This window comes from Lepidochelys kempii, chromosome 4 (genome assembly GCF_965140285.1).
Source record: "Lepidochelys kempii isolate rLepKem1 chromosome 4, rLepKem1.hap1, whole genome shotgun sequence".
NCBI classification, from domain to species: Eukaryota; Metazoa; Chordata; order Testudines; family Cheloniidae; genus Lepidochelys; species Lepidochelys kempii.
In genome coordinates, this window is record NC_136383.1 from 89,740,043 (window position 1) to 89,765,039 (window position 24,997).

The 24,997-nt window shown below is 39.8% G+C and overlaps 1 protein-coding gene across 18 annotated transcripts in view; it reads right to left on the minus strand.

Moving 5' to 3' along the window:
- The window catches only part of FIP1L1 (factor interacting with PAPOLA and CPSF1), a 70,703-nt gene extending 50,679 nt beyond the window's left edge, over positions 1 to 20,024 (minus strand). For 8 of the 18 annotated variants that reach the window (XM_073342045.1, XM_073342042.1, XM_073342041.1 and 5 more), the window contains exons 1-8: positions 19,784 to 19,959; positions 17,996 to 18,035; positions 12,000 to 12,057; positions 10,588 to 10,691; positions 4,502 to 4,563; positions 1,932 to 2,039; positions 832 to 962; positions 457 to 525 (exon numbers count right to left, since the gene is read on the minus strand). In XM_073342045.1, coding sequence (XP_073198146.1) covers positions 457 to 525; positions 832 to 962; positions 1,932 to 2,039; positions 4,502 to 4,563; positions 10,588 to 10,691; positions 12,000 to 12,057; positions 17,996 to 18,035; positions 19,784 to 19,865 — 654 coding nt within the window. In that variant the 5' untranslated portion in view covers positions 19,866 to 19,959. Of the gene's footprint in view, positions 1 to 456; positions 526 to 831; positions 963 to 1,931; positions 2,040 to 4,501; positions 4,564 to 10,587; positions 10,692 to 11,999; positions 12,058 to 17,995; positions 18,036 to 19,783 lie in introns of those variants that run through there. The other 10 variants (XM_073342049.1, XM_073342046.1, XM_073342044.1 and 7 more) reach the window with 6 other exon arrangements.
- Between the last annotated feature and the right edge of the window lie 4,973 nt (positions 20,025 to 24,997).

Consider the following 24,997-nt stretch of genomic DNA (forward strand, 5'->3'; position numbering starts at 1 on the left):
AAAAGAAAAGATATCTTCACATCTCAGACTCACTGAGGATGAAGGGTACAAAATAAAGTAAAATAACTACAAGGCTGTTGGGTAAAATATCATGCCATAACATCCTCCAATAGCTTCCAAAGCCTCTCCAGAACCACTGCAGGAATTCTTTAACCTGAATAACAAATGCACTATAACTAAAAAAATAAAACCACCACAGAAAGCAAGTATAGTTTCACTTAGCAATTGTTAGTGCACTAGGCCATTAACTCACATGCTTGTAGCAGTGATAACAAAACAAACTTTTTTTTTTTAATTCAGCAACTTTGGGAGATACACTGAAAGTCACTGATGTAAGATAAGAGCTTAGAAAAACAGCTATGTCCACTTCAATCTTGCCTCTATCACTTGAGAGTAGTATGGGAAGCAATACTCAACAAAAATGAGAGCAACCAAGGAAAGTTTACTAAAATTCACCTTAAAAAGATTGTATCTGCCATCTTGAATCTCTGCACCTGGTGTTACTTCCATAGAATTGTCTTCGGCCTAAGTTAAATAACACATTGCCCATTAAGATACCACACAACTTTGAATTGATGGGCTACATCATGACTAACACATGGTTACAGCCTAGCAGTGCCACTATCTGCACAAATAGTCAACGAAACAACAGAGAAAGATTCTGGGTGGCGGGAAAAGAAAAAGTATGAACTTATTAATAATGATATTGTACCAGACAGAAGAGGTTTCTAACACACAAACAGTGACACAGCACCGTAACAGCTTTATGGGGGGGAGGGAGGGACGGAGTGTTTACATATTATGGAATACCACAAAAATGTTATTAATTACCATAATTTTATTTGTAGTTGAGGTAACTGGTAAAATTTCGAGTCCCATTCGTATCCTCTTTTGTTTTTCACAGTAAGCTTTCCAGGTATCTTCATTAAACCCATAATTGAAATAATCTGAAAGATCAGCACCTTCAAACAGAAAAGCACAAATTCTAAGAATTAAGCATTATAACTCATCCTTCCTTTTCTATTTCTGCTTTGTTTATAGCAACAGAAAGAATCAGAAATCAGGGGAAAGTCCCAATGTTAAGAATTATAGATTTCTTACACTGAATAATATGCAACCTTCTACAGTTCAACATATTTGATGTCTATTCTGGTCATGCTATACATTCCAATTTTGCAGAGATCAGGCTTCAAATAATAAATCAAAAAGCAATATGCCTCTTACATCTTTGTAAAGACATCATTTCCATCTTCAAAGCAATTTATAAAATACTCCAATGAGCAGTTTAGAGGGATAAAAAGAATGCAAATACTGGCCAAATCTGGCTTTACCATATGTATTGGGAGAGAGGTAAGCAGAAAACAATGAACACATGCAGAGACCCTAAGAGTCAACCTTCTCCTCAAAGTCTGTGGGTGCCCTGCATGAATACAATATATCAGAGAGTTCCAAGAGCTAAGGGGTAATCATTCTATGTAGCTTTTACTGCTAGTAACATTACTTTCTGCTTTATCTCTGGTAGCACATTCAGGCATGGAGCCAATGGCAACAACCCTAGAGAACTTTGGATTTTCCACTCATGGATCTCTCAGGATGTCCATGAATTTAGCTGGGCATATACCATGACCCTTTCTCCCCACCACTTGTTGACAGGTGTTTGCAGTGGATACCCTGGAACTCCAGAATAATACATTCTCATCAGAGTAACTCATCTCCCTTTACAGGTTTTTCAAGAAGGACTGGATGATTTAGCTCATTAATTGTACAATTAAACATGAATACTACTGTGTATATTACTTCCATTTGTAGGGCGTTACCACTAAATTAATCTGCTGTGGGTAAAAACTCTCCAAAGTAATCTATTAAATATATTTGTATTTCAACTGATGTATACATTATTATGCAATAAGAATGTCATGCAGAAATATTACCTGGTTTTCGCCAAGGTTTATCCTCAAAAGAATCTAAATCTACTTCCAGCAGTGGAACACCATTAATACTTCCTGGTGCATCAAGATCAACTCCTTTGACTTTTGCACCTATAAAGAAAAGAAACAAAAATCGTAACTTAACTCTGTAAAAGGGATTTTAATAAATGCAACACTTTTCATGTGACTTTCCTAAAATTAAAATTTTATTTTTGACAAGTTATACAGCACTAGAGTGCTAGGCATTTTACAAACAAGTAAGAAGAAAGAATCCTTGCTCAAAGAGCTTATAATCTAAATGAAATTATTTTCTTTACTATCTTAAACACATTTTATCCTTCCAACTTACCTACAGTGAATTAATAGCAACTACATGGTCTGTAATTAATTTTTGTAGACTAACTACTGTACACCAAATGCTCATAAAACAATAGTTTTATACATGTTTTTGTTTTATCAGAAATTTCAGTTAACATAATTGGTGTTTTGAGGACTGGTTTTAGAGGCATCACAGTTATTTCTTGTTTCCAATAAACTTAAGTGGATGACATGAAAAAAATCCCTGTGAAACACAAATCCTCCTCTCAGGAAACCCCTGCCCCAGAACCAAAAGGTCAGGGTACAGACCATCTCAACAGCCACATGCTGAAACCCTTCTATTGTAATCTGAGCTGTGCTCTATGCATGCACTCACAGAGCAGTCTCCAATTATGGCTTCTCCGTGCTGTGCCCTGCCCTTGCCATGAAGTGGCACCACATCTTTTCCACTGCACTCAGGACATCACATGGCCCTTCCACATTCAAGAATATATCATCCAAAGCTTTACATATAGTAGTAGTTTTATAGCAAAATGCAAGCATTGTATATTGGATCTTAAATTATATATATATTTCTGCCACATACTTTGACTCATTAATTTGTGCAGATCTATCATCATTACTTTATAGTGCCATAGATATAAATGGTGCTTTACAGACAGTTAAAAAGAGTTTTCTTCTCCAAGCTGTATACCATCTAAATTAGACATATAGCAAGGGAAGACAACGGTCCAAGTCATGACACCTGTTATGCATCTTGTTAGCTCATATTATCTAAGCAGTTGTAGCTCATTCATCACTGCTGGAATGCAAACAGAATTTTTACGAGAGAGCTGAGAGAATGCAATAGTAGAAATCAGCAACAGAGGTTAACTAAGTGTTACCCTTTAAGTGCCTTATGGTATAGATGGTAAATACAAAGGCAAACATAAAAAGAAAAGGAGTACTTGTGGCACCTTAGAGACTAACCAATTTATTTGAGCATGAGCTTTCGTGAGCTACAGCTCACTTCATCGGATGCATACCGTGGAAACTGCAGCAGACTTTATATATACACAGAGAATATGAAACAATACCCCCTCCCACCCCACTGTCCTGCTGGTAATAGCTTATCTAAAGTGATCATCAGGTGGGCCATTTCCAGCACAAATCCAGGTTTTCTCACCCTCCACCCCCCCACACAAATTCACTCTCCTGCTGGTGATAGCCCATCCAAAGTGACAACTCTTTACAAATCCAGGTTTTCTCACCCTCCACCCCCCCACACAAATTCACTCTCCTGCTGGTGATAGCCCATCCAAAGTGACAACTCTTTACACAATGCATGCACATTGTGTAAAGAGTTGTCACTTTGGATGGGCTATCACCAGTAGGAGAGTGAATTTGTGTGGGGGGGTGGAGGGTGAGAAAACCTGGATTTGTGCTGGAAATGGCCCACCTGATGATCACTTTAGATAAGCTATTACCAGCAGGACAGTGGGGTGGGAGGGGGTATTGTTTCATATTCTCTGTGTATATATAAAGTCTGCTGCAGTTTCCACGGTATGCATCCGATGAAGTGAGCTGTAGCTCACGAAAGCTCATGCTCAAATAAATTGGTTAGTCTCTAAGGTGCCACAAGTACTCCTTTTCTTTTTGCGAATACAGACTAACACGGCTGTTACTCTGAAAGGCAAACATGTTTCTCCAGGGACTTCTGCTGTACAATTGATAATATGCTATTTATATTATTTTTCATTATTTGTATTACCTTAAATGTTAGGATTAAATTATACATAATGCAACTATACAATTTTTACGGCCCTAATTCTGAATATATCAGCAGATCTAATACACTATAGCATTGGTCTCAAAACTTTTCAGGGTCTCGCCCCCCCCTTGCACCTGTCCACCCCACTTCCCAGCCAGGGGCCGAGGCTAGAGGTGGGGCCAGCGCTGGAGCAAAGCTAAGAGCAGAGGGGGTCTGGGTGGCGCTCCCTCCCCACTCCCCATGGGAGCTGGCCCAGGCCCCGCCCCGCCAAACATTCCTCCGTGTCCCCCTAGGCGGGTGCACCCCTCAGTTTGGGGACCTCTGCACTAAAAGCTAATGGACTAAAATGTTAATTTTATATTTGTCTAATTCACCAACACTGTGCAGAAACTTTAGGCAAAAATTGTTACTAAAAACAGACTATGTGCTGCTACTACCACAGATTACTGCATTGGTTACATTTTTCTATTAATATAAATGTGCAAACATTTTTTTTTTTTTTTACCAGAAGATCCATAAACTCGACCTCCTGTCTTGATGTTGAGATTCACAGGAGCTGTTCCATAGCTTCAAGAAATTAACAAAACTGAATTAGGTAGAGAAAACTGACAAAAATGGTTAGCTATATCCAGAAACAAGAGGACCTAGACTTGATTATCATTCTCAATCTCTAGCTCTCCAAACTAACAACGCAGAAGTAGAGAGATGAGTCTAGGAGCAAGACAGTGCATCACTCCAACACTCAATAGCAATATCTCCAATTAATAAATGGCACTGAAGTCTCAATCACACTTTGGGTGCTGAAAGCATAGTGACCATGACAGAGCCTCAAGAATTAACAGGACCAAAAAAGAAATAAAAAAGGGCCCACTTAGGGATACAGAGGATGCCAGGGAACTAGAACTGGAGAATGCTTTTGATAAAGAGTCTTTGTTGTTTCATTATTATCATTTGATCTGTACTGAAGCAGGAAGAATAAGCATTTATCAAAACTGACTGAAAGGTTATTGTAGTTTCAATAAGTACATACCCTTGTGTCTTTTGCTGAAAATGCTATTTTGTACCACCTCAAATACTCCTCAGTAAATTAAACAAATCTCATATCTTTACACTAACTATACGTTACAAAAACAGCAAACAAAAATTAGGCCAATAGAACTTTCTTCACAGATACCAACAGATCTTGAACTTCCAGTGCAAATATATAAAAATACCTTAACTATAAACAAGACACAACACTGCTCTAATAATAGAGTGCTGTCACTTGAAAAGGCCCAGTAATGGTGTTGTAACTCAGGACACCACGGAACAAGTTCTACCCCAGGATGTGTGCAACTGGCTCATCCTCACAGGTAGTATCTGCCCCTAAATGTAGTGAAGACACTTTTATTATATAATCTTGGTAAGTAAAAGGCAGGGTTCAATTTATGGTGTAACTATCCTGCAACATCTTTCTCATTCCAGTTCTCTTCCTAAATAAAAGTAATTTGCATTGCAATAATGCAAGACTGGCAAATAGCACTTTTCTTCTGGTATGACATGCTACATCAGTATTTGACTTTGCTGAGAAAATTTTATAGTTCTCTTATCAATGGCCAAAACTAAATATTATACATGGAGATAATTTAAGCTTGTAAAATAACTTACTGTACTAAAGTTTATTTAAACTAAAACTGAATTAATTTTAAAATCTATTTTCCATTCATAAAAGCAAGAGTGGGTGACAAATTAATTGTATAACCTTGTTCTGGAAGGGCTTTTTAGAAAAAATGTTCACTTTATTTAAAATTCCTTGTACTCAGTTTAATAAGCTTTAGTATAATATGCTAATAATCCTAGGTAGTCAGAGTAAGAGGGGTACCCTGGCCATGAAAAATGTAATCCTAACCTTCCTCCCTATTCCCCACCCCCCCCTCCAGGTTCTCCTTATCCAAGAGTGACCAGCTCCAGAGCATGCAGTATGCTGTTGAAATGACAATCAATCACAAATACTGATGACAGAGTTTGCATTTTTTAATATTGCACAGTTTGGCAAATTTAGTTATTTTAAGATATGAAATACTAAAAGCTCTGGAATAGTGAACACTTTGCAAAACTGAAGAATATGCAACATAATTCTAAAGTTAAGACTGTGTACGTAAGACTGTTAAGATAGTGTACATAACCCAGTAAATTATGCCTAGAAAAATGTACTACTGCAGCACATACAGCATTAAACTCTACTAGTTCTATTCACGTAAATAGTCAACTGGACTACACATATGAGAAAGGCAAGCAGAATTTGGCTCAGTATTATCATAGGCATGAGATTAATAGAATTTTATTCTACACGTGAACAGCAACCCTAAAGTAGACTTTCATTCTTTAATGGTGCTGTTCCTTCAGAATCCTTGTAAATACATAATTCACTTGGAAAATTGTATTCCATAATTTTAAGTGAACTTAGTACTCTTTAAAGTTGTTGGGGTAGCAGAAAGTGAAAATGAAGTCCTCTATTCACAGGAAAAAAAATACAGGACAGTGATAATGCAAGTTTTTCTACACAGCCCAACCGTGTGCCTGAGCCCTAACTTTGAGGGACCATCTCTAAGGACTGCCAGTTCAACCCTGAAGTCCACTAAATCCTCTATGAACATCATAAAAATGCCAGGTATGATGGTGTTTTAATATGCACCTTGTCCACTAGAAACTATATTGAGAACAAACATATTTAATGTTCTCTTTGTGCATAATACTTTCCAGTTTGCAAAGGAAGTCAATATATCATAAATATTAACCTAAAATTCTAATTTGGTTATATTGCCACTTAATTAAAACTGTAAGTCTCAGCCACCGTAAGTTTCTGCAATGCAACTGTTCTTCCAGGGTGGATAAAAATCAATGATTTAAAAAAAAAATTGATTTTTTAAATAAAATGCTTTTTGAGGAAGAAACCTATCTAAAGATAGTTTTATTTAAGATACATTATAGCTCAAAGATATCTCATCATGGAATAGGGATTATAAATTCCAATTCTATAGTATGAGACAATATATTCATGTAATGTTTAAGAAAAGTTTTGTAAATGAGTTCCAATAGTTCATGAATTAGGGACCCAATCTTATGGGGTTCCAGGGGCTTCTGTATAGATTATTTAGGTTAATTTTTCTATCTACCCAATGAGACTCAGTGCTCAGTCTAGAAGATACCATCAGAGATGCTTAGTTTTGCAGTTCTCAAACTATGGATTTGTGTCTCCAGAGATAACATGCTTGTTAACAGCAAAAATGGTTTCAAATATATAAATAAGGGGTGGGGGGAGGGCGTGCTGAGAAATAACTGACCTCATCCCTGTTGTCCCTCTGCAAATTTGTGTACACAGAGTCATTCCCTTACCTCTCTCTAAAAGTGCAAAGTTTCAGGAAGTTCAATGAATAGAAAAGATTGTTGGGGGCGGCATAGCTCTGGACAAGGAGAAGAAGTCTGGAGATAAATGCGAGGAGGGAGGGACAGGCAATAGAAACAAAAGTGAAACTGTTTGAGCAGTATATTTCAGAAGTCTTGAGGCCTTTTTGAGTGTACCCTTCATTGATTTGAGAACTATTATACCATTCTCTCACTAGAAAGGAAAACCTGTAATGGCAACAGACTGTAAAAGAGACCCAGTTTGGGAACGTTTCAATGAAGTTCCTCTACCTGTGAGTAAGACAGGCATGCGTGCAACATACAAACAGTGCAACAAAGAAATGCAAGGCCTGGTTGCCCGAATGAAACAACATCATGAGAAGTGTTCCTTTTCAGGAGGAAGCTGCGTTAAAGATGATGAAAAGAACATGTCTGAAGATGCAGGATCTTCAGGTTGGTAAACTTTTTTATTTCATAGTTCTGTCTTAAGGACTGCCTGTCTTCCTTCTGAACTATTTTTAAATTCTCATGTTTGAGCAAAAAATATAGTTGTTACTCTATCATTTTAGATGCAGTTGTGATAAAAATAAATAGAAGAAATAGGCAGATCTTCCTTTTACAATTTCACCTTTAAAATAGTACTGAGTGTCAGTGAATGCAATGAGTAATACTAAATGAGCAGTATGGTAATAATAATTAAATAACTGCATTATCTTATTTTGTTTAGGAGAATCCATCCTCAACATACAGGATTCTCAAAACTATCCACCTTCAAGCTCACCATCATTTTCTATAGTTTCAGAGTTATCTGCCAATGATAGTGTTTCAGTCACATCATGTATGTCACATAGCCACAGTGAACTCAAACCTGTAGCAAAAAGAAAAAAAATTCTCCATCATCCAGAAACAACCATAACTAAGTTTGTGATAAGAACCAGCAGATTACAAAAAGAGGTAATTGATGAAAAAATTGCCCTGTTTGTTTATGCAACAAACTCTCCTTTCCGTATGACTGAGAACGCACACTTCATTAACACGGTTCAGTCATTAAGACCAGAATACAGTCCACCCAACAGAGCAGATGTCTCAGACAAATTGCCAGATGAAGTGTATGAAAGAGAAATTGAGCGGTGTGCAAAAGGTCTAGAGGGTGAAATTGTTAACCTGAGTCTTGATGGGTGGAGCAATGTCCACAATGATCCTGTTGTATGTGCTTGTGTGACAACAGAAAAAGGGAATGTCTTCCTTACAGAAAAAATTGATACAACAGGAAATGCACACACAGCAGAATACTTACAAGAAGTAGCAGTAAAAGCTAGAACTGAAAAAAAAATTCAAATGTCTAGTCACAGACAATGCTGCAAATGTATCCAAGATGAGAAGAAATTATTTAGCAGAGAGTCCCAAGCTAACAACATGCCTCTGCAGTGCTCATTCGATGTACCACCTAGCCAAAGGCTTCAGTGTTCCAGAAATAAAGGCTAATGTTGTTGAAACTGCAAAATACTTCTGTAACAATCACTTTGTAGCAGCTGCTCTGAAAAAAGTTGGAGGAACCAAGCTAACTCTCCCACAAGATGTACGATGGAACTCAGTAGTGGACCGTTTTGAGCACTAGATCAAGAACTTGCCTAATCTGATGACAGTTCATGAAAAAACAGATGGCACTGTCACAGCCAAAGTTCTTAGCATTGGGTTTAAGAGAAATGTTGAACACATGCCGAGTACCCTGAAGCCTATTTCTGTAGCCTTTAACAAAATGCAGGGAAATAGCTGTTTTATTGCTGATGCTGTTGAAATTTGGAAGGAACTGAGTGAGATCTTAAAAAGAGAAATATGCAATGACAGAGTTAAATTACAAGCACTAAAAAAAACAAATGGGACAAGGACTATCTCCAGGTCATTTTCTTCCAAATATTCTCAATACTTGGTACCAGGGTCAAACCTTAACTGCTGAAGAAGATGAGCTGGCTAGGACATGGACATCCAGCAAACATCCCTCCATAATGCCAACTATAATAAACTTCAGACCTAAGGGTGAACCATTCAAGAACTATGTGTTTGCTGATGATGTTTTAAAGAAAGTCACTCCAGTGAACTGGTAAGAAGTCATTCAAGCTCTTGGATTCAGAGACTGTTGAAGTGATAATCTCACTTTTAACAGCAATAGCTTCTTCTGCTTCCGTAGAAAGAATATTTTCTTCCTCTAAACTAAATCATTCCGAAGTGAGAAATTTTTTGGGACCTGAAAAAGCAGGAAAACTTGTTTTTCTTTTCCAGATTATGAACAAACAGGAAAATGAAGGTGAAGACGACTGAGTTAGCAGCAGAATATTTTAAGTTTCTCATGTTGACCTGGCTCACATAGTTGATTTAAATGAAATATTTAAAAAAAAAAAAAATTAACTATTTTAATTAAAAACAATTTTAAAAAACAAACCTGATTTTAAAAAACTTGAATGTTTAACTAAATTCAAAAATTCATATGCTTGTTTTGTTAAAATATTATATGTTTGCTGTTGAAGAAAAAAAATCCAGAATACAGAACGTTGTTGTTTTAGTTAAATAAAACAATTTAAATGTCTCTCTGGTGATGTTCTCCTCCTAATACAGCCTGGCAAGAAAATCCTCCAAATATTAATGATTAACCCGTTGAATTGGAGATAGTTCGCCTCCCAATGTCTTCATAAATATCTGCTTCAGTTACCTTTGGTAAATGTAATAACCAAACAATCATTCATTTTCTGGTATAACTCTAAAACGAATCTGAAAAGTTTTCAAAATAAATCACTTTAAAAATGTATAGTGTGTACCTTCTAAAAATGAAACCTACATCTATCTCTGAGTTGTGAAAAATATGTATTAAGGTTATAACGACCAACAAGAATGCACTTTTATGTAGCAATCCATGATGAGATCGAGTCTTCCTGACTAGCGATTTACATCATGATTTAAATCAAACCCACCCTGTGTTTTTCAGAAACTGAAAGTGAAAATGTAACCCATCTGCTGGTTCTTCCTTGCAGAAATTCTATTTTACAGTTTTCTGTTTTCAGATCAATTTGATAATTAAATTTTAATTGATTAACCAGATGAAAAGGCTAAATAGAAGCACACAGAACAAATAGTTGTCCTCTATTTTAAGCATTATACTTGCTGCAAGATCTGAGTCAAACACTTAATATTCAGGCACTGAAAATAACTTACCCATACTGTGGAGCTCCTGTTTTAATATCTCCTATGGTGACATGAACATCATCCTCATCATCATCGCTGTCACTGTCACTGTCATCCTCAGCCTCTGTCACCTTCTTCAACAAAAACAGACATAAAAGGTACAATCAGATATTTGCCTAAAATATCATAGACTTAAGCATCCATTCCAGAGAACTTTGATGGAAAAACAAAACAAGTTAATTTATACTTTTTGGCTTACAGCTGGCATCTACTGCTTAGCACAACAGGGTGCTACCAGGAAAACCAAACTTATCCATTGAGTCTACGTAAACATTGATGATATCTGGATGCAAAGGGGTGATAAGACTTATGTATCTTGAATGTCAATACACTATTTGTGAAATGCAACATTTTGCATAGCAAAGAAAAACTGGTTTTGGCTACCCAAGACCGCAGTTTGTCTACCTAGTCCATAACAGTTCAGCTCTTCCATCACCTGCTCAACATGGAAAGAATACAAAAATAAGAGAAAACAAGTTCTCTGCATCTTTATTTACACTTTCTCAGCAAATCAAATACTAATATATACAAATGCTGGTAAAAACAATGGTCAGGTACATGAAATTCAGCAAACATCAAAAATTTTCATTAAATAATTTACATAAACAATTTCTTTTTTCTACAGCTGGGTGAATACTACTCATCAAATAACCTATTCAATGTATACCAATAATAGTCCTTGAATAAATTATCTGATTTTTTCCTGTTACTCAGGAATTCATAAAATTAAGGCATACTGTTGATACAATATGTATACCCTTCCTATTCCTCCTTTTCCCTTAATAATCTTAATTTTATTAACATGTCTTAATATACAGTTCTTCTCTGTAGCATACAAGTTAATTGCCTGGAGATGCAAAAGGGGGAAGGGGCAGACGTTATTAGAAATGAATATTAACATGCATACACATTTAAAACATTGTACTAACTAGTTGGCTCCATGTGTCCAAAATATTAAAACCATTGTTCATTTACAAAATCAGAATTATCCCCCCAAAAAAACGTTTGCAGCACTAATAGTAATTAGCATTTTCACAGTGCTTTTAATCCGACAACCACAAAACACTTTCCAAACATTAGATAAGTTTCAACATTCCTATTATGTCACTGTTAGACCCATTTTAAAGGTAATTCTTAGTGAACGGTTAACCCACAAGAGACACAGAAGGTGACAGAAAAAGTACCGTTTCGGGTGTTAAGAAATTTCTGGCAAGCATTGCACATAAAAAATGAACTGAAAATTAGCCAAATAAAGTGACAACTTACAAACTAACATGTAAAGTCAGTTACTTTAGCGAAGTTCTTTAGTCACTGAAATTATCACTGCCCCATGTGAAAGCAAAGCGTATTAACTAATGTCTGTAATATATATTTAGAATTACCGTTTTCACTACACCATTTTCAGCAGCTTCCTCTTCATTTGCAGAAGGAGGTGGAGCACTTAAAAACAGAAAATGCAAGCTAGTTACTACGTGTACCTACATGTTACAGTGAAAAAGCACTGATACAGTATTTTGAAGTACAGTCAATGTCCCAGCAGTCTTTTATATGACTGCTAAGCAAAAATATTCTAAGAGATAGTGTAAAGTTGACATTAAGTTATCAGGTGACACAAATTATGTGAACTAGATATTTTTGAGTACTGTATTTTCAATTTTTCACCATGTTTGGATCCTATACCTATTGAAGTCATAAGGGAGCTTTTTCATTGAGTATAACAGGAGGAGGATTTGGTCCTTAGTATGCAAAATGAGGACTCAGATTTTACAATGACTAGGTTGTTTAGACACGTCTTCGATTAAAATGGTGAAAGACGTGTGCCTAAACATCCAAGAATGCTTCAAAAAAATCTCTATCAAGGTTTCTTTTTCTTTTTTTATCTGGCACAATAGTATAAGATATTTTAAATACAACATTTGATTGGCCTTTAAATTTGTTGTAACCTGATTTGTAATGTCCACCAGTTTTGAAAATTCTGTTTGTTTTTTAAGTCATTGTGGCACTCAAATTTATAAACAAGTTAACGCAATAGCCAGTGTTTTGTTGCTTCTGAGACAGCAAAAACTGACTACTAAACTAAATTTCTAACACTTTGTTGACATCCTTGTTTATGTTGCTTAACAAAACAAAACAAAACATACAAGAGCCACGCTGACCAATGCTCCTTAACTGAAAAAGAGAATACTGGTACTTAAAATTATTTCCTCAAGCCACTGGCTGGAGTCTAGTATCAGGGGGTAGCCGTATTAGTCTGTATCCACAAAAACAAGAAGGGGTCTGGTGGCACCTTAAAGACTAACAGATTTATTTGAGATGGGGTCTGTTGTCCCAGCTTCTTTCTGGATGGGTAATCAGTCAAAAAAACAAATTCAGTACTAACTTAAGTTGGCAACACTCCCAATGCTTCAATGAGAGTTGTATCTGCTCGTTACCAGGACTGAATCTGGTTTTGGGATTCAAACCTAGGTGTTTCACATCACTGTTGACACACTGGCTACTGGAATTACAAGAATGGAGACTAGAGCATTAGTAGTAGTACAACCTTCCCCACTCTGTCCAAACCTGAAATAAGCCAATTTAGGGGTTAGGAGGTAGTTTAGTATCCATTCTACACACTGCCAACAGTGATGCCAATTACTGTCAATCAGGACGGTTTGTTTTGTGGTCAGGTGTGGCACTATTGACTAAAAACTCCAGGAACCAACTCATTTAACAGCTGATCATTTTAACTACCACATAGTCAATACTCTAAAAAGAAAACAGATTTTCCAGTGTGACATTAATTATGAGATCATTACAAAGCCTTAAAAATAACCAATACATCAAACAACTAGTCCAGCACATTTTATTACTATGGCAAATACAATTTAAAGTTTATTTGCCACAGAGCTGGTTCAATAAGCATGAAAATATTTTTGATTAGACACGCTCAAGTACAGTGAATCTCGGAGAATGCAGGTACATTATTAACTTTCCATGGCTCTGTGTTCTTTCAGTATTTCTTTTCATCATCAGCTGTACTCAAATGTGACAAATCACTTTTACTGCACACCTAACTAAGCAAACTAGCACGATAGCCATTTTGACAAAAGTTGTTGAAATGGAGCTGATGGCAGCAAGATTAGGAAATCAAACAACTACACTGAAGGTTAGATTCCCAAGGGGGACTTAAGCCCTCTGCCACCTAGTGGAATTCACAACCCTGAGTTGGCTCCCCACACAATGCACAGGGAAAGTTAGGTGCCTAAAAATAAGGGATTCACAGACGTCAGCATGCTTGGTGGAGAGCTGCCTAAGCTAACCAGTACAAAATGATGAGAGAGTGAAGCCTAAATACTATCCTTTAAAGGTGATTAGGCAGCAGCTGAGCAGTAGTTTAGTGAATGCCAGTGGCACGTAAATGTTGGACTTTGTGAATCTAGCCCCAAGGGTCTGAAAACCTAGAAAAGAAGAAAGCCTCACGAGCATTTCAATGAAACACTATGGGGAAGAAGAATCTGGAGATTATTTAGAGAAGATATTAGAAAATCAGAAGGCAACAAGATAGTGTAATTTCCACCATCAATATCAGAAGACTCACCAATATGAAAGTAGTATTAGAAAACAGATTGAAACAAAAGGGATTATTTCATTATAAGAAATTTGTTTAAATTTTCATTGACTCCTGTCCACAAATATGACCCCGTGGATAGCAAAACTGGATTCAAATGTTTACGAGTAATAGATACAGTGGAACATGATCATAATCGATCATATATAATGATTCTACTTCCATATGAAGGGAGTATGCAAGTCCGAAATTGCCTGAGTGCATTTTAGTGGACTTTCATTCCTCTTATAGTGAAGCTTCACTCCATTAGAACTGAATCCACTGTGGAATACAGAAGTCATTACATAACAGACAGCTGTAAAGCACTGAATTTCAAATCTCTACCCCACCATTGCCCTCTGGAGGGAGGGGTAAAAAAAAATTCAGTCTTGATGCAGTTGCTCCAGAAAATTCAGAGAAGAAAGGCCAGTCTTGCAATAGTTGTTTCCAGCAGGGAATAAAGCACTTACTACAGCTACTCCACATTGTGGCCTTGATGACACTGAAAATTATTAGCAATTCTTCCACCATTGGTTAAACACCAATGCAGCCTCAGCATCAGTGTTTGCAAAGGTGGAAAAGGTTGAATATATTGGTTTAGTCCTTTAACATTGTCATCTAACCCTGCTCTGAGCTAGTTACTATGGGTGACTATAAGCAGGCTTCGAAGGATTAGATTTTTTAATTGGTACACGTGGATTTCTCGATACACACACACAAACCGAAATACATTTCCATAGATGATAACCAAAATTTACAGATAGGCAGAGTATAGAGTCAACATCCAGTGATTTAGACTTTTTACTATTCATTCATAGTGAATTTGTAACAACAGGTATAATTTGTTGATTTCAGGATATTCATTTGTATATTTTGACATGTGCTGCTGAAAAGTTGTGTTTTAATGGTTTATAAAGCTTTAACTTTTTGAATCTCAACATCTACTTTCATTCAATAATTTCCTGACTCCCATAATTTCCTCCAACTGTGCTAATTTTTAGCATTTTTCTATTTTTATCAATGTAAGCAACATTATCTGCTGAAATTATAAAAGAAGAAAATTATTGTCACGCTTATCTATAGGTTATAGTGAAAAAAAAACCCCACACTAAAACAGCATGTCTAGATGACACGGTAAAAATGCCAGATCTCTAATCTACTTTAGCGCTTCCATCAGCAACAGCAGAACTGCATTGCGCTAGACTAATGATGGGAAAACTTCTAAAAGGCTCAGATTTGTAAAGGTACTTCGGCATTGCTGAGCTCACTGTCACGACACCTGATTTAAGAACCTAAATCTTTTTTCAAAAGGGATTTAGGCACTTAGGAGTGTAAAACCATAGACTGTGGGGATCAGACTCTAAAACAATTAAGCTCTGCAAATCTGAGCACAGCAACACCTAAATACCTGGGCCAAAGTCTTCAGTGTAGTTTCAGCCTAGAAATGAAGATGCAGCCTTCCCGAGTTATATCTTTGCACGATCTCAGTCTCCACACCCTGCAGTTGCAGGGGATACTGGGCACAGCTGCAGTTGTGGGGACGTCTGGATGATCTCTGTCACCAAGTTAAACCAACGCTTGGCTCAGATATGCTCTTGGATGAAGGAAAGCTGGTTGACGTTAAACCACTGTAAGACTTAGGTTATACTGACAGGTAGAATAAAATGCCAAGAAGAGTTTGTAGGCACTGTGCAATTTAGGAGGCTTTCCTGGATTTCTTGCTGAAGCTAAACTCTCACATAGCAGCACATACAAGTAACATGTTCTACTATCTCTCGCTGGCCAGAAGGCATGTCCTATCCTTGTGAATAACAACCTGGCTTTGGTAATTCATGCCTTTGTCATCTCCTGCCTGAACTGTAACAATACAATCTACGTGGGCCTGACAGTTCCACTGCTGAGGAAATTAGAATGCAGCAGCACATCTCCTCACTAACACAAGATACTGTGAGCATATCACACCTGCCCTCTGCTCGCTACAGAAAATCATATCAAGTAGAAGATTTCAGTCCTTACCATCAAGGCACTAAGTAGCCTGGTCAAGGGATAACCAGAAAACACTTACTGCTCGGGAATCTCAGTCATTCTTGACAATTCCACTCCTCAGGAACAATTTTAAAAGGGTTAACTGAAATCTAACATGTACATCCCCAACAAGTCAATCCCCAGGAACATTCAGTATATGTTTCAACCCTAGAATCTGACTTTAGGAACACTCTAATCAAGTCAAACGAATAAAAACCAAGAACTAGCAAAAATTACTTGTTCCATGCTGATATTTTTAATGTCATATTTATCGTTCTGGATGCCTTTATTGGTCAATATCTTTTGTGTCACGTGCCCTCCAAAGAGAGCAGTAACCCCTGGAAAACAGAGCGAAATGTTCTTATTTCACTGTAGCTTCTATGCTGAAATTTTATATCTTTCATGTTCATTGCAAATACTGTAAATTACAGCAGATATCCCTATGCCTCCTATAACAATCCATTTAAGTGGGGTGGCGGGGGTCCCTCGTTCTACAGTAGTAGGCTCCCAATGTAACAAAAGCTATGTTAAAGAAATCTGTTAGTCCTTTCTATAGTGATATAGATCAGTGCCACTCAAAGTGGTGGTCCGTGGACCGGTGCCGGTCCGCAAGCCATCGGCTGCTGGTCTGTGCGCACATTGGAAAAAAAAACTGCCAGTCCCCCACATCAGATAGCTTGAGAAGCACCAATATAGATAACCCTGAACTAAAAGTGAACTTTCATATTTAAGACTGAACATCCCAAATTCATTTAAAGTTAGACTTACAAGTGGCTATCACTTCGCAAGAAACAGGTGTGAAATGATTTGTTCTGAATACACTTTTTGCAAAACTACATTAGAAGATTCACAACTGTCAAGACACTCATAGAATCATAGAATATCAGGGTTGGAAGGGACCTCAGGAGGTCATCTAGTCCAACCCCCTGCACAAAAGCAGGACCCATCCCCAGTTAAATCATCCCAGCCAGGGCTTTGTCAAACCTGACCGTAAAAACTTCTGAGGAAGGAGATTCCACCACCTCCCTAGGCAACACATTCCAGTGTTTCACCACCCTCCTAGTGAAAAAGTTTTTCCTAATATCCAACCTAAACCTCCCCCACTGCAACTTGAGACCATTACTCCTTGTCCTGTCCTCTTCTACCACTGAGAATAGTCTAGAACCATTCTCTCTGGAACTACCTCTCAGGTAGTTGAAAGCAGCTATCAAATCCCCCCTCATTCTTCTCTTCCGCAGACTGAACAATCCCAGTTCCCTCAGCCTCTCCTCATAAGTCATGTGTTCCAGACCCCTAATCATTTTTGTTGCCCTTCGCTGGACTCTTTCCAATTTATCCACATCCTTCTTGTAGTGTGGGGCCCAAAACTGGACACAGTACTCCAGATGAGGCCTCACCAATGTCGACTAGAGGGGGACGATCACGTCCCTTGATCTGCTCGTGTGCCCCTACTTATACATCCCAAAATGCCATTGGCCTTCTTGGCAACAATGGCCCACTGCTGACTCATATCCAGCTTCTCGTCCACTATCACCCTTAGGTCCTTTTCCGCAGAACTGCTGCCCAGCCATTCGGTCCCTAGTCTGTAGCTGTGCATTGGGTTCTTCCGTCCTAAGTGCAGGACCCTGCACTTATCCTTATTGAACCTCATCAGATTTCTTTTGGCCCAATCCTCCAATTTGTCTAGGTCCCTCTGTATCCTATCCCTGCCCTCCAGCGTATCTACCACTCCTCCCAGTTTAGTATCATCCGCAAAAAACTCACCTAGCTTTTTGTTCCTCTGGTCTCTCTGGTTCATTTTCATCTGTCAAAAGAAAAACACATTAGTTAAGAATTATGTATTAGAAACCATGGAGTCAAAAATAGCAGAGTATCTTGCAAGTTCTAATTCTGATCCTATACCAAATGACTTTATGTAAACAATGATCCCTTTTAAATATGCCACTAAATAAAACTGTGGACCCTCCAATCCTGAGTTGGATCTGTGTGGTGAGACATGTGAGCCAACACAGCACCCCACTTAAGCCAACAGAGCTCCACAAACAGACCCTTTGTGGTATCAGGGTTTTAGTTTGCAGGCAGCATTAATGTGGTTAGGGTAAATGGGTATGTCTACACTGCAGCTGGAAGCAAGCCTCCCAGTCAGGGAAAACAGACTCGTGCTTGTGAGGCTCAAGGTAGCATGCTAAAAACAGCAGTGTTGATGTTGTGGCTTGGGCTGAAGCTCAGGCTCTCAAGCCCACACAACACCTTAGGTTTGACAGTCCAAGCTCTGAGCCCAGGCCACAATGTCCACACGGCTATTTTTTAGTATGCTAGCTGAAGAGTCTGTCTACCCAGTCTAAGACACTCACTCCCAGTGGCAGTGTAGACATACCCAAGGAAGTCAAGCTCTACAAGTTTCAAACCAAAAAGAGAAAGAGCAATTACAGTATTTCAAACTTGTTTTCATTTTTAGGTCACTTATTTACTGTTATCATTATATTGAAATGTGAGTTATGTACATGAAACTTTAATTTACAACAAGAAGCGTCTAAGACAGTTTATTGGTGTTGAGAATTCAAAGAATTTTAAGACAATTTATATAAAAGGCATGACAGAAAATAAGGCTTTGATCTTGCTATCTTTATTCAGGCAAGCAACCCCATGGATTTTGGTGAAACTACTCAGGTGAATGAAAGCTGCAGTAATGGTCCCTAAATATGTATTCAGTACTCCCATACCAATCACACCCCAGGATTTACTGGAAGCATCTGAACCACTACTACCTCTCAGAAAACGAAACCCCTCTTAGCGCACATCTATTATGAGCAGTCATTATATTCTAAGCCTCCTTTCCAAAACGAGTGGATTTGGTACAGATTATAGACTGAAGCATTATATGAACCCAGTGTCCAAACAACCTTTTCCTCTTAGCTCTTCTACAGCCAATGGTACAGTCGCTATACAGAATAGGAAACTACACTTGAAAATACACATTTTAAATCTGTGGTATTTCAGAGGAGTCTAGATATAGGAAGTGCCTAAATAGGATGGTGATGGCGAGGTTACGAGACCAGAGAGGATCATGGACTTTTTAAAAGGGGTCGCACACAACAAGCAGCGGCCTCAGGCCCGAGGAGGAGGGGATAACGAGGGGAGCGCTGAAGACCCTCGGGCGGCCAGGCAGTAGGCGGGGACCAGGCCGAAATGGGGCGGAGGGGCCCAGGGCCGCAGATCACTATAATCATCTCACTAGTTATTAGGAGACCCGGGGTGGGCCATGCCCAGCCCCCAAGCCGGCCGCATTAGCAGGTGGTTCCAGCACCAGCAGGCCCCCGGAGCGGCTCCCGCGGGAGGTGGGCACGCGGGGAGCGGGGCGGGAGGGAGCCGGCCCGGCCCGGCCCAAGGAGCCGGCCTGGCCCGGCCCAAGGAGCCGGCCTAGCCGATGGGGACAGTGAGTGCTGCGCACGCCGGGGCCTAGCGCTCCCCTTCCGGCCTGTCCCCGTACCGCGGCGCCAGGGAGGGAGCCCGCGGCGGCCGGGCCAGGCCGGGGCCTAGGAAGGTCCGTACCGCCATAGAGCCACTCCTCCTCCTCATCCCCGCCGGTCCCGCTCAGGTCCGCCGCCAGCCGCTCCACCTCGCCGGTCGACATGGCCGCCGGCCCCTGCCGAGCGCAGACACAGGCGCCGGCTCCCCGCGCGGGCCCCGCAGGCGCTTCTAGCGGCAGCCGAGGAGCTCCGAGCGGCGGAGGCCGGTGTGTGCAGCGCCCGCCCCTCCCCCCCCCGAGGAGCCGCCGCTCGCTCGCTCGCTCAGCGCTTCCCCTCCCCCCGCCGAGTGACTGACACACACACAGGAAAGGGCCGGCCCCGCCGCCCCCGAAGCACTAGGACGCCGGGCCGGCCCCCGCTGGGGGCAGGACAACGGGGGTTGGGGCGGGGAAACGGGGCCTGCCCCCTCACCCGGAAGGGCCTAGTGCGGGAAGGAGTAAGGTGGCCTGGCCCTTGCGGCATAATGGGGAGAGAATCCCCTCTGGGGGGGCGCCCCGCGGAGAAGGCTACAGGGCCGGCCTGCCTTAGGCCCACAACTATCGTGTCGGGCCCTGGGCCCGGGTAACTGGTGCCACAGAAACGGGGGCTGCTCCCTGCAGCTAGGGGCGGGGGGAAGACACACTTGCCAGCCACAAGGGTTACAAGAAATCCTCAGTGAGACCCAGCCCCAAAACAGAAAGATTAAACCAAGTCAGGGGGAAGTGTTTGCGGTGGGAGTCTCTCGGGGTGAACCCTTCCCCAGCTGGAGCATGCTGCTCGTTGCAGCTTGGCGAATCCAGCCCTGAACAGGCCCACACGAATGGAGGCCTTTCCCAGGCTACTGGCACAGGGGGAAGGGTTTAGTCTCCCTTATCCTTAGGGTGGGAGGCTGCCATTCTGTCTCTTGCTACCCACTCACTAGCATTATCCTGCATTCCTCCACACGGCAGCCAGGATCCTGCCCTCACTGTTCTCCCCCTTGCTCCCGCAATCTCTGTATTTCCCCTCCCATCCCCTTCATCGGCCCAGCATCCTCACCTTCTCTTTTTCTGTCACACCCCTCCCTCATTCCCTTTAGGCGTCGCTACTGCTCCCTATGTTGGCATGTCCTCTTCCTGTCCATTGAGCATGGGAAGTGAGACCATTTTCCTTAATGGCAGCCTTGCCTGAGTCCTGAGTTTTCAAAAACAGTAGGCAATGGCTGCCATCTTTGTTACAGGAAGCCTCCCTTTCAGGTGCAGGAAATGCTGTGGAAAAATGGTGGCCATCTTTAATGTGGTTTCAGCCCCGCACCAACTAAGGGAACGTTTAATGATAAAATGTAAGAAGAGGGAGGTGTGGAAACAAATTTGGCCCACCTTCCTGGGTCCACTTCGGCCCAGGTGTGAGGATTTTCCTCATCCCACTGCAAACACTGAAAGAATCTCTCATGGCATCATCCACGCTCTGAAAATCAAAACAGAAGCCTATGCAAATATTAAAAGCTCCACTTTGTGGCAGGGAGCTCATTCTTTGAATCATCTGCATGGACAACCTTGTTTTACAGCTTTGTACTTGGCATAGATGTAGTCTTGAATGAAGAAATTTCCTTTCGAGATAAATGTTTGAAAATGGTGTGATGAGTATGAATGGAACATTACTTTTGTTAATTATTTAACCATGCAGTGAAGTCAGGTCATTTTCATTGCTACAATCAGTTCTAGTTTACTATGCAATCATAAATGGACTGAGAAAGGTGGTTTGATTGGGAAAGTTTTCAGACGTAGGTTTCCTATACAACAAGTTTATATATACCTTAAGAAACTTGTATCTTTTATTAAGGGTCAGTACAGTATTTCTCTTTCCCCACTCCTCCCCATTTGTTCACTTCCTATATTTGACAGTACTTTGACCTTGGTCATACGCGGAACTCCATGTAGACACAATGGTCCACCTGAGAAGAGTGCTTGAAGGATTGGGCCCTTAGTCTATGCCAGTTACACTGTTTTGCCTGTAGAGTCAGTCAGTTTTACTTGTTTGTTTGGACTTTCACGCAGATGAGAAAATAAAAAATTGAATTAAAAAAAAACTGATACTAAACCCACAGAAATTGACAGGACTCAAAGGCCAGGTGCAGAAAATGAAACTACTTTTAAATCATTTTTTAAAACTTACAAGATTTCCAGTTTACGGTGAGTCTTCAAATCAATACTGATTATTTTAATTTCTGGAATACTTAAGTATTTGCACAGATAATAATTAAAACATACTACAAATAACTACCAATATAAATTTCCTTGTTAATAGAGTCACTATGAACTTCCACTGGTTAATCTGATTTTGTACACTGGCTAGTAGTCTTCCTTTCAAACTGGCTTATAAAGAGAAAAAATTGCACTCTGGGGTGTGTTGTTTTTTTTTTAAACCCTCATGATTTCTTCACAGAACTTCCATTGCTTTGACTCTGCATAACTGTGAAAACCATGGAAGTTAAAACACTGAAAAATAAAAACAACACTGGAAAAGCAGAAGGCAACAAAAACAAAAATTTTCAGCATTTGTGATATGTAAAAAAAAATAAAACCTTCAGGATTTTTAGCCTCCAAGATAATTCAATCTGACAAGGAATTAATTCTGCATGGGCATAGGCCCAGCGGCTTGGTGATCAACTATCACCAATCCCTTTTGGCATTAATTGTTCATATCGAGTAGTTTTCCAGCCTAATTTTCATCTTTCATATTGTTCTGCACTGTAAAGTTTTACACCACAGCTAGTAGGTTAAAATAATAGGTCACAGCTGAAATAAACAAAGATACAAATAAGAGCAGAGAATAGAGAAAAAGATGGATCAGAGTGGGAAGAGGAGGGAGACACATCAGAGCTGAAAGAAAAGGAGTACTTGTGGCACCTTAGAGACTCACCAATTTATTTGAGCATAAGCTTCCGTGAGCTACAGCTCACTTCATCGGATGCATACTGTGGAAACTGCAGAAGACATTATATACACAGAGACCATGAAACAATACCTCCTCCCACCCCACTCTCCTGCTGGTAATAGCTTATCTAAAGTGACCACTCTCTTTACAATGTGTATGATAATCAAGGTGGGCCATTTCCAACACAAATCCAGGTTTTCTCACCCCCTCCACTTTTTTCCATAAACCACACACACAAACTCACTCTCCTGCTGGTAATAGCTTATCCAAAGTGACCACTCTCCTTACAGTGTGTATGAAAATCAAGGTGGGCCATTTCCAGCACAAATCCAGGTTTTCTCCCCCCTCCCCCCCGCCCCACACACACAAACTCACTCTCTTGCTGGTAATAGCTCATCCAAACTGACTACTCTCCTTACAATGTGTATGATAATCAAGGTGGGCCATTTCCAGCATAAATCCAAGTTTAACCAGAACGTCTGGGGGGAAGGGGGGTAGGAAAAAAACAAGGGGAAATAGGCTACCTTGCATAATGACTTAGCCACTCCCAGTCTCTATTTAAGCCTAAATTAATAGTATCCAATTTGCAAATGAATTCCAATTCAGCAGTTTCTCGCTGGAGTCTGGATTTGAAGTTTTTTTGTTTTAAGATAGCGACCTTCATGTCTGTAATTGCGTGACCAGAGAGATTGAAGTGTTCTCCGACTGGTTTATGAATGTTATAATTCTTGACATCTGATTTGTGTCCATTTATTCTTTTACGTAGAGACTGTCCAGTTTGACCAATGTACATGGCAGAGGGGCATTGATGGAATTAAAAGAACATTCCCCTGCCATTCACTACAGAAGATCAGGAGTGTTTATTGTCAGGTCTGAGAATTGAATGTCATTAGATGAAATATGGTAGTTTGTAGCTTTTTTCAAATAAAGTGATAGATATTTTTAAGAATTTTTTTTTTAAGGTGGCCTGTGGACAGAATTATTTTTGATGGTTTCTGTAGGACTGATTTTCAACTACTTTACAAATTCTAAGTATTTATTTCTTGTAATTGAGCAACATGTGGAATAATTTTTGAATGACTTACCTTTCAATAATTTATTGTGCAATATTAAGTTGCATGGTGTAAAAGAACAATAATCTGTTTTGAGATAAGGTATTGTGGTTATGGCTGCCATCAAACAGTGTCATTGATCTATAGGCAACCACAGCCCCTTTAAAACTCATGGTCATGCTAGCCACCTTCCATTCAGACTAAACAGAAGAAGTAATTAAGCTCTTTTATGGAATAAGATAGCTGGAGACAATAGAAGCCACCCCCAAGGCGTTAGGGCACATGCAGAGCAGATAAACAGCTAAGCCATGCAGGCTGAGGATTTTCCTTGGGGACTGATTGGAAACACAGGGACTGGAGCATTGAGTGGCTGCAAATGGTTTGTCCCTGTGAAAGCCATCAGAATGCCATCAGAAAAGCTGAGAAACAGTCCTGAGAGGTTTCAGAGTAACAGCCGTGTTAGTCTGTATTGTGAGCTGTAGCTCACGAAAGCTCATGCTCAAATAAATTGGTAAGTCTCTAAGGTGCCACAAGTACTCCTTTTCTTTTTGCAATGGGGGGAATGCGGCACGCCCGGCGGAGGAGGCGGGGCCGGGAATTTGGGGAAAGGGTTGGGAAGGGGCGGAGTTGGGGCGGGGATGGGGGGGCACGGAAAAAAAGCGGAGGCGGCCAAAAAATGTTTTGCTTGGGGTGGCAAAAATCCTAGAGCTGGCCCTGACCATACCATTTTCTCACTAGAAGGGAAAACCTATAATGGCAGTAGGCCGTAAAAGAGACCCAGTTTGGGAATAAGAACCATTCAAGAAATATATGTTTGCTGATGATGTTTTAAAGAAAGTCACTCCAGTGAACTGGTTGAAGTTGAGCACTTGGATTCAGAGACTGGTGAAGTGATAATCTCACTTTTAACAGCAGTAACTTCTTCTGCTGGTGTAGAAAGAATATTTTCTTCCTCTGGACTAATTCATTCCAAATTGAGAAATTGTTTAGGACCTGAAAAAGCAGGAAAACTTGTTTTTCTTTTCCAGATTATGAACAAACAGGAAAATGAAAGTGAAGATGACTGAGTTAGCAGCAAAAGCCAATATTTTAAGTTTCTCATGTTGACCTGGCTGACATAGTCAATTTAATTTAAAAAAAAAAATTCATTTAACTATTTTAGTAAAAAACAATGTTAACAAAAACAAACCTGATTTTAAAAAACTTGAATGCTTAACTAAACTCAAAAATTCATATGCTTGTTCTGTTAAAATATTATATATTTGCTGTTGAAGAAAAAAATGCAGAAT